The 10,040-nt window shown below is 43.0% G+C and overlaps 1 protein-coding gene across 1 annotated transcript; it reads left to right on the plus strand.

Annotated features, from left to right (window-relative positions):
* Window positions 1–2,793: 2,793 nt before the first annotated feature.
* LOC109908476 (trypsin-3-like) lies at window positions 2,794–5,890 on the plus strand. Its single transcript, XM_020507127.2, has 6 exons — window positions 2,794–2,985; window positions 3,153–3,315; window positions 3,705–3,866; window positions 4,519–4,610; window positions 5,033–5,169; window positions 5,439–5,890. The coding sequence occupies exons 1-6, from the start codon at window positions 2,946–2,948 to the stop codon at window positions 5,586–5,588; spliced, it is 744 nt and encodes a 247-aa protein (XP_020362716.1). The 5' UTR covers window positions 2,794–2,945; the 3' UTR covers window positions 5,589–5,890.
* Window positions 5,891–10,040: the final 4,150 nt, after the last annotated feature.

Below are 10,040 nucleotides of genomic sequence, written 5' to 3' on the forward strand. Positions count from 1 at the left end.
GGTTTTGTTCATTTACTTTATTAAAAAGATGGACACTTACCATGCTGTGCATTGGTCCTCACCTTCTTCCACCATCAACGATATTCCTTACATACACAATTACTTCAGGTGTCTAGGCAAATCTTTAATTTAGGCTCTAGAGTAAATTGACAATCTAATTTTATTGGTCACATACACATGGTTAGCAGATGTTAATCCGAGTGTAGCGAAATGCTTGTGCTTCTAGTTCTGACCATGCAGTAATATCTAACAAGTAATCTAACAATTACACAACTACCTTTTACACACAAGTGTAAAGGAATGAATAAGAATATATAAATATATGGATGAGCGATGGCCGAACGGCATAGGCAAGATGCAGTAGATGGTATTGAGTACAGTATATACATATGAGATGAGTAATGTAGGGTATGTAAACATATAAAAGTGGCTAGTGAGACATGTATTACATAAAGATGGCAAGATGCAGTAGATGGTATAGAGTGCAGTATATACATACAGTGGGGAGAACAAGTATTTGATACACTTCCGATTTGGCAGGTTTTCCAACTTACAAAGCATAATTTTTTATCATAGGTACACTTGATAAAATAAAAATCATACAATGAGATTTTCTGGATTTTTGTTTTAGATTCCGTCTCTCACAGTTGAAGTGTACCTATGATAAAAATTACAGACCTCTACATGCTTAAGTAGGTAGTAGGAAAACCTGCAAAATCGGCAGTGTATCAAATACTTGTTCTCCCCACTGTATGAGATGAGTAATAACAGGAACAATGGTACAGGAGAGGGCTGAGAACGCACCCTTGTGGGTGTGTAAACATTATATATAGTGGCATTGTTTAAAGTGACCAGTGATACATTTAATACATAATACACTTTTGAATGATTAAAGTGGCTAGAGATCTGAGTCAGTATGTTGGCAGCAGCCACACAATGTTAGTGATGGCTGTTTAACAGTCTGATGGCCTTGAGATAGAAGCTGTTTTTCAGTCTCTCGGTCCCAGCTTTGATGCACCTGTATTGACCTGGCCTTCTGGATGATAGCAGGGTGAACAGGCAGTGGCTCAGGTGGTTGTTGTCCTTGATGATCTTTTCGACCTTCCTGTGACATCTGGTGGTGTAGGTGTCCTGGAATGCAGGTAGTTTGCCCCCATTAATGCGTTTTGCAGACCTCACTACCCTCTGGAGAGCCTTACGGTTGTGGGCGGAGCAGTTGCCGTACCAGGCAGTGATACAGGATGCTCTCGATTGTGCATCTGTAAAAGTTGGTGAGTGTTTTTTGGTGACAAGACAAATTTCTTCAGCCTCCTGAGGTTGAAGAGGCGCTGTTGCGCCTTCTTCACCACGCTGTCTGTGTGGGTGGACCATTTCAGTTTGTCCGTGATGTGTACGCCGAGGAACTTAAAACCTCCAACCTTCTCCACTACTGTCCCATCGATGTGGATAGGGGGCTGCTCCCTCTGCTGTTTCCTGAAGTCCACGATCATCTCCTTTGTTTTGTTGACGTTGAGTGTGAGGTTATTTTCCTGACACCACACTCCGAGGGCCCTCACCTTCTCCCTGTAGGCCGTCTCGTTGTTGTTGGTAATCAAGCCTACCACTGTAGTGTCATCTGCAAACTTGATGATTGAGTTGGAGTCGTGCATGGCCACGCAGGCATGGGTGAACAGGGAGTACAGGAGAGGGCTGAGAACGCACCCTTGTGGGGCCCCATTGTTGAGGATCAGCGGGGTGGAGATGTTGTTTCCTACCCTCACCACCTGGGGACGTCCCGTCAGAAAGTCCAGGACCCAGTTGCACAGGGCGGGGTTGAGACCCAGGGTCTCGAGCTTAATGACGAGTTTGGAGGGTACTATGGTGTTAAATGCTGAGCTGTAGTCAATGAGCAGCATTCTTACATAGGTATTCCTCTTGTCCAGATGGGTTAGGGCAGTGTGATTGCGATTGCGTCGTCTGTGGACCTATTGGTGCTGTAAGCAAATTGAAGTGGGTCTAGGGTGTCAGGTAGGGTGGAGGTGATATGATCCTAGACTCTCAAAGCACTTCATGATGACAGAAGTGAGTGCTACAGGGCAATAGTGGTTTAGCTCAGTTACCTTCGCTTTCTTGGGAACAGGAACGAGGGTGGCCCTTTTGAAGCATGTGGGAACATCACACTGGGATAGGGATTGATTGAATATGTCTGTAAACACACCAGCCAGCTGGTCTGCGCATGCTCTGAGGACGCGGCTAGTTGGAGGCCTATAGTTTATTCTTATGTTTGGAATGTCATACAGTAGATACCATGATGTGACTCAGAGGAATATGTGTGAATCTGAATTATCCTATGTTATTGAACACCTTTTTTACAAACTACTGCACAGGCTCATGTTTCAAGGACTGTTAAACTCTTAGGACAATTTGTGTCCCAACATTTCCCAAGGCTACTCAGAAGTACATTTAAACAAACACAACTAATATGATAAGGGCAGAACTGATGAGGTTATCTGAGTTGACATAATATTCCTTGCTGACCCTGGCTAGAACAGGAAAGGAGCACCCAGAACAGTATTTATTTATAAATAAAAAGAATGTGCTGATATATACAGTATTCCTATACGTTGCAAGTTATCATGTATTATGTGAGAATATGACTTTTTGAGTCACTGAACACACACAATTACTTCAGGTGTCTAGGTAAATATCAAAATTGCGTCGTCTATAGTTTATCATTACGTTTGGAATGTCATACAGTAGATAACATGACGTGGCCCCTAGTTGGAGGCCTATTGGTTCCATACTACACCCATATTGAATTAGGTAATGGCTCCATGTGTTCTGGAGCCATATGCCCTATTCCCAGGAAGAACTGGTTTTAACAGTACCTTGAAAAAGTGGAGATAGCGTGGAGTGGTACAGTATATATAGCCTTGGTTGTGTGAGCGCCATACGTACAAACAAACATGAAAGCCCTGATTCTTCTGGCTTTGCTCGGAGCAGTGTGTAAGAAAAACAAATCACTCTACAGGAAAGTGGACCGATGTGCCTATCCTTGTTAACTAAACTGTTTTAAAAATCTTCTTTGTTAACGGATCCATCAGCTTATGGCTCTTATCTACTCTTCTGGATGTAAGTATGATCGGGCTTAACTCCACACCTGATTGTTTCAGTTGCTGTCCCGGTGGAGGAGAGGGATGAGAAGGTTGTCGGAGGGTATGAGTGCCCTGCCCACTCTGTGCCCTACCAAGTGTCTCTGAACGCTGGCTACCACTTCTGTGGTGGCTCCCTGATCTCCAGCCAGTGGGTGGTGTCTGCTGCCCACTGCCACAAGTCGTAAGTACTGACAGGGCTTTATTAAACTGATGTAGGCCTATTTGATGTCAGCCCATGGTGTTTTAGCCTTTAATTGGGCCCACTTGTTATAGACTATAACAAGTGGGACACAGTCTTTCTTGGTAAGATAATCATATGGTCAGGAAAGAGTCCGGTATAATTAGGTGATGTTGGTCAGGTAGTAGTCTAAATGTATTGTTTACTACAGAACCACATTTCAATATATGCCATTTCACAGTCGCTTTTTTCCAAAGCGACTTACAAGTAGCGCGTGCATACATTTTCGTGTGGCTGGCCTACCGCGGGACTTCACACAATCTTAGATGTGTACTTTACTTTTCGTTCACTCCAAAATGATGGATTTCCTTAAACCCTCTCCTGATCCTCAGTCGTATCCAGGTGCGTCTGGGTGAGCACAACATCGAGCAGAACGAGGTCACTGAGCAGTGGATCGACTCCGCCAAGCTAATCAAGCACCCCAACTACGACAGTTACTCCCTGGACAACGACATCATGCTGATCAAGCTGAGCAAGCCTGCCACCCTCAACAGGTGATTAATGAGCAGTGTTGTGGAGTAGTGAACTACATTTAGTTCAACTAGTAATTCTGTGGTCGTTGAACTAAATAAAATATTGTTTGTGTTTTCAGTAGGTAAATACTGTTTTGCCATGTCGTGGTGTAGCTAACTACTGGAACTACACTACTCTTCTTTCTAAAATAACATATTGGTGAAGTAGGCAAGAATTGACATACTTTCTTTTTTGGTATCAGACTTGTCTAATTCTCACTTGAAACACTTGTATACCTAATTCTCACTTTTTTTGTTTAATAGGCTAAATTACACATTTTGACTGGCAATTTGTAGTCTATAACATTTCATATTTAGATATGATAATTATTCACTGAGTAGTTTGATGTAGTGCACTACTTTTTCTAAGTAACTCGTTAAGTAAAGTGTATTTTTCTTAAGGTTAGCTTTAATGCATCTTAACTTCTTACAGCGTGAAGTAATTGGTAGCTTGGTAAACTATATTTTCAGAGTAGCTTCTTTAAGTCTTGAAGATCCTTTTTTTGTCCTTTTATCAATTTATAAATAAATATGTATTTAGTTAGGCCTATGCCATTTGTATGCTTGTGGGTTTCAACTTGTACCGACTGCTGCTATTTAGGTGGAATCTAACATTTGAACATGAAATTTACAGCTACGTCCAGACTGTGGCCCTGCCCTCCCGCTGCCCCCAGGCCGACGAGAACTGCCTGGTGTCCGGCTGGGGCAACACCATCCCCAATGGAAGTAAGTGAGAGGCTGGAAGCTAAACGTAGAAGTTTCACCTAACCGTAGGCTTAGGATGCGACTAGCCAACCCACAATCTTAAACGTAAAACTATTAGGAGAATACAAAATAATCCTGTATTAGTGGTTATGGGCCCTTTCTACAGTTCCATAACTATGCCATGATAAAGAGGACACACACTACAGGGGAAATCAGAGGGGATTGGGATTTGAAGTTAATAAGTGCTTTCTTTGATTAAAGCAAATTTACTTGAAGGGTATGCTTTTTTTGTGTACATGATGCATAACATTTCAAACGCAAACGGTCCAGGGCTGACTTGAATGCAAACAACACAGCACCTCTCGTGAAGAATACTGTATGTTGAATGAGAGGCTGTGTAAGTGTGGCATAGCATATTCATTGATTTATTTCTGCTTTGCCAGACAGCTTTCCTACTAAACTCCAGTGCCTGAGGCAGCCCATCATCGATCACAGAATCTGCGAGAATGCTTACCCCCATCTGTTCACAGAGAACATGGTATGCTCTGGATTCATGCACGGAGGAGCCAGCAGCTGTCAGGTTAGTTGGCCTAAACCACTGAGAAAAAGGGGGTGGAGATACCAATATAGGACTGTTTGACTATACTATCAGGTTCAGCCACAGCCTTTTCCTGCTTTCATTCTTCATCCCCTCTACCACTTGTATTGATAGTATTCTCTAACCCTCTACCCAACACTCTCCTTTAGATTGTCTTACTACAGTTAGTCTCCTGAGAATATTCACTTTAATTCTGACCTTTTTACCCTCTGCCTTTCTCTGTGTGTGTGTGTGTGTGTGTGTGCACGCAGGGGGATTCCGGTGGACCCCTGGTGTGTAATGGTCAGCTGCAGGGTGTGGTGTCCTGGGGTTACGAGTGTGCCCAGGAGGGACACCCCAGTGTCTATGCCCGCGTTTGCCAATACAACAACTGGATCAGCGATATCATGAGCAACAACTAAACACAAATACACAGTGTTGCACACACACACATGTACTGTAATGCTCACACACTCATTCAAGGTCACACTAACTATGCCAATCAGAAACATTCACTCTACCTCTGAGTCAACAGCCAGTGTATCAGTCAATATGTTGGGATACTGTGCAGCACTCTCACACCCTGTCAGTAATATACCATTTGGAACACACACACTATATCCCATACAGACTACAGCCTACCCCCAGAGAAGTTTAGGCTATATCTATGAAATGAACTACAATAAATCCTATCAGTGTGTTTTTTTTCTTCTTCAAAATGATTCAAACTGTTCTTCATAACACAGACAGGTACAACACATTGTGATGGGAACAGCATGTGAGCCACACAGTTGTTGGGGGGGTGTTGCGTTTTCTCAATATTTTGTTTCACAGCAGTCTGAGAAGGTGATGTTCACAGACATTCTAGTTGATAATATTGGGCTCCTCCTTTCAGGAATACATGTGGACATTTTCAAAGAATATGTTCTAAGAGACCTCTCATCTCTCAATGAGCTGTAGCCTGCAGTATGTTCCTATTTAGTGCACTACTTTTGACCAGGGCCAACAGGGCTCAATATGTCAAAGTAGTGCACTATATAGGGAATAGGGTGCCATTTGAGATGCATTCCAAGCCTGTCACAAGGGATATCAACTGTTGTCTTTTTCAGGTTGTTAATTAAGAATAGGTTGTAAGGGGAAAATGTGCATTACTTTAAGGTTTATATAAATGATAGGTGTGTACAATCCTGTTACTCTGGATGTGTAAGTTGCTGTTTTCACATAACTCTGTACCTAATTCACCACGGCTCTGCACATCTCGTGTTCTTACCCCCGTTCTCTATACTCTGAAACCTGCATGTTCAGAACGAGGTGTCTCTGTTCTGAATGAAGTCTCTCCTTGTCCTCTATTCTAAGAACAAACAGTTGTTAGGACTTGCAGGAGAACACATAGGACTCTGAATATAGATATCTGTTGGTTCGGCACACTGAGATAGTTGTGGTGTATGAAGGAAATGTAACAAGGTTGGGCTATATAAGGCAAGCCTTAACTCAGAATCATTGGGCTCTCAACAAATCACCTACGGGTAGATTGTTGACCAGCTACATTATTGCAATAATTAATCAATGGTTGTTTGAAGAAATGACAAAGTCTCTCTCACTTGATTAGGATTTTTCACGACAAGTTTCACTTGCAGTTCAAATGGAGGTCAAAGTGCAGGGAAAACATGACAGGAATGTGTTGTTCTCTTCTATCATACTTCTTGTGAACTTCACTCACTGCTTGTTGTTTTCAGGAGGAAGCTGTAAATAGAGAGACATAAGTTGATCAGTATGGTACACCCTTCTAACCTCCATCTTAACTCCTCCTCCATATTTACTGGATTGGTTCAATAGTGCAGAAGAGAACCTCCCCAGAAAGAGAGAAACGCCGCTCAGACATTTATTTTTCGCCTGCTACGTTAGGTTATGACCCACCTGACCAGCAATTCTATCTAGCTCTCTTTGGCCCTGAGGAATGAGTCTTCGCCCCCTGCAAGAAAGAACAAATAACAAACATGATAACATCAACCAGTTGTGTTAAAGTGTCACTAAGAGGCTATTCATGAGCCTATTCAACATGCAATTCAATCTAGTACAGGCTTACCTAAATGAACAACAGAGACGGAATGCAATATGGCATTTTATTAAATAGTTTGGGGAATGGCTTCGTCTCCAAAGGAAGATGTGATGGAAGGTAGCCCTATGCCGGGCTGCTGGGAGAAATGAGTTCCAATGACAGGCCTTATAAGGTTATTATACACTGCTCAAAAAAATAGAAGGAACACTAAAATAACATCCTAGATCTGAATGAATGAAATATTCTTATTAAATACTTTTTTCTTTACATAGTTGAATGTGCTGACAACAAAATCACACAAAAATTATCAATGGAAATCAAATTTATCAACCCATGGAGATCTGGATTTGGAGTCACACTCAAAATTAAAGTGGAAAACCACACTACAGGCTGATCCAACTTTGATGTAATGTCCTTAAAACAAGTCAAAATTAGGCTCAGTAGTGTGTGTGGCCTCCACGTGCCTGTATGACCACCCTACAACGTCTGGGCATGCTCCTGATGAGGTGGCGGATGGTCTCCTGAGGGATCTCCTCCCAGACCTGGACTAAAGCATCCGCCAACTCCTGGACAGTCTGTGGTGCAACGTGGCGTTGGTGGATGGAGCGAAACATGATGTCCCAGATGTGCTCACTTGGATTCAGGTCTGGGGAACGGGCGGGCCAGTCCATAGCATCAATGCCTTCCTCTTGCAGGAACTGCTGACACACTCCAGCCACATGAGGTCTAGTATTGTCTTGCATTAGGAGGAACCCAGGGCCAACCGCACCAGCATATGGTCTCACAAGGAGTCTGAGGATCTCATCTCGGTATCTAATGGCAGTCAGGCTACCCCTGGCGAGCACATGGAGGGCTGTGCGGCCCCCCAAAGAAATGCCACCCCACACCATGACTGACCCACCGCCAAAACGGTCATGCTGGAGGATGTTGCAGGCAGCAGAACGTTCTCCACGGCGTCTCCAGACTCTGTCACGTCTGTCACATGTGCTCAGTGTGAACCTGCTTTCATCTGTGAAGAACACAGGGCGCCAGAGGCAAATTTTCCAATCTTAGTGTTCTCTGGCAAATGCCAAACGTCCTGCACGGTGTTGGGCTGTAAGCACAACCCCCACCTATGGACGTCGGGCCCTCATACCACCCTCATGGAGTCTGTTTCTGACCGTTTGAGCAGATACATGCACATTTGTGGCCTGCTGGAGGTCATTTTGCAGGGCTCTGGTAGTGCTCCTGCTCCTCCTTGCACAAAGGCGGAGGTAGCGGTCCTGCTGCTGGGTTGTTGCCCTCCTACGGCCTCCTCCACGTCTCCTGATGTACTGGCCTGTCTCCTGGTAGCGCCTCCATGCTCTGGACACTACGCTGACAGACACAGCAAACTTTTTTCCACAGCTCGCATTGATGAGCCTCACTACCTGAGCCACTTGTGTGGGTTGTAGACTCTGTCTCATGCTACCACTAGAGTGAAAGCAACGCCAGCATTCAAAAGTGACCAAAACATCAGCCAGGAAGCATAGGAACTGAGAAGTGGTCTGTGGTCACCACCTGCAGAACAACTCCTTTATTGGAGGTGTCTTGCTAATTGCCTATAATTTCCACCTGTTGTCTATTCCATTTGCACAACAGCATGTGAAATGTATTGTCAATCAGTGTTGCTTCCTAAGTGGACAGTTTGATTTCACAGAAGTTTGATTGACTTGGAGTTACATTGTGTTGTTTAAGTGTTCCCTTTATTTTTTTGAGCAGTGTAGTTGGAGGTGGAGAGTTGTCGATAACTTTTGCTGTATCACAGCAAGAAAGAGAACATGGATAAGTTTGACATGTAAATACATCCCAAGATTTATGACCACAGAAAGGTGATAATTGCAAGAGTGAGACCGTATGTGAGAGGAATATGCATTATTGTGCTCATAGGTTGAGGTAAATGGGTGAATGACAGTCCCCACGTGTTTAATAGAAAAGATTAGGAGAGATATGACGCTATGCTAATGATGATAACATTTGTAATTTCTAACATATACACTGAGTATACCAAACATTTGCCCTCAGAACAGCATTAATTCGTCGGGGCATGGACTCTACAAGCTGTTGAAAGCTTTCCACAAGGATGCTGGCCCATGTTAACTTCAATGCTACCCACAGTTGTGTCAAGTTGGCTGGATGTCCTTTGGGTGGCAGACCATTGTTAATACACACGGGAAACTGTTGAGCGTGAAAAACCCATCAGCGTGTCAATTCTTGACACAAGCAAATGCGCCTGACACAAACAAATTATTTCAACGCTTAAAAATCCCTCTTTAACTTTTATCCTCCCCTCAATCTACTCTGAATGAAGTGGATTTAGCCTGTTTCGTCGAGCAATCCCGTATGCGTGAGCGTAATTATAGCCTCAAGCTCATTACCATAACGCAACGTTAACTATTTTTGAAAATCGCAAATGAAATGAAATAAATATTGGCTCACAAGCTTAGCCTTTTGTTAACAACACTGTCATCTCAGATTTTCAAAATATGCTTTTCAACCATAGCTACACAAGCATTTGTGTAAGAGTATTGATAGCTAGCATAGCATTAAGCCTAGCATTCAGCAGGCAACATTTTCACAAAAACAAGAAAAGCATTCAAATAAAATCATTTACCTTTGAAGAACTTCGGATGTTTTCAATGAGGAGACTCAGTTAGATAGCAAATGTTCAGTTTTTCCAAAAATATTATTTGTGTAGGAGAAATCGCTCCGTTTTCTTCATCACGTTTGGCTAAGAAAAAACCCCGAAAATTCAGTCATTACAACGCCGAACTTTTTTCCAAATTAACTCCATAAT

This window comes from Oncorhynchus kisutch, linkage group LG17 (assembly GCF_002021735.2).
Source record: "Oncorhynchus kisutch isolate 150728-3 linkage group LG17, Okis_V2, whole genome shotgun sequence".
NCBI classification, from domain to species: Eukaryota; Metazoa; Chordata; class Actinopteri; order Salmoniformes; family Salmonidae; genus Oncorhynchus; species Oncorhynchus kisutch.

Excerpts from the sequence above, each read along its gene's own strand:
- LOC109908476 (XM_020507127.2), top strand. The coding sequence starts at position 2,946 with ATGAAAGCCCTGATTCTTCTGGCTTTGCTCGGAGCAGTGT. Across the intron at positions 3,316-3,704 it reads GCTGCCCACTGCCACAAGTC|TCGTATCCAGGTGCGTCTGG; the intron begins GTAAGTACTGAC and ends CCTGATCCTCAG. Across the intron at positions 3,867-4,518 it reads AAGCCTGCCACCCTCAACAG|CTACGTCCAGACTGTGGCCC; the intron begins GTGATTAATGAG and ends TGAAATTTACAG.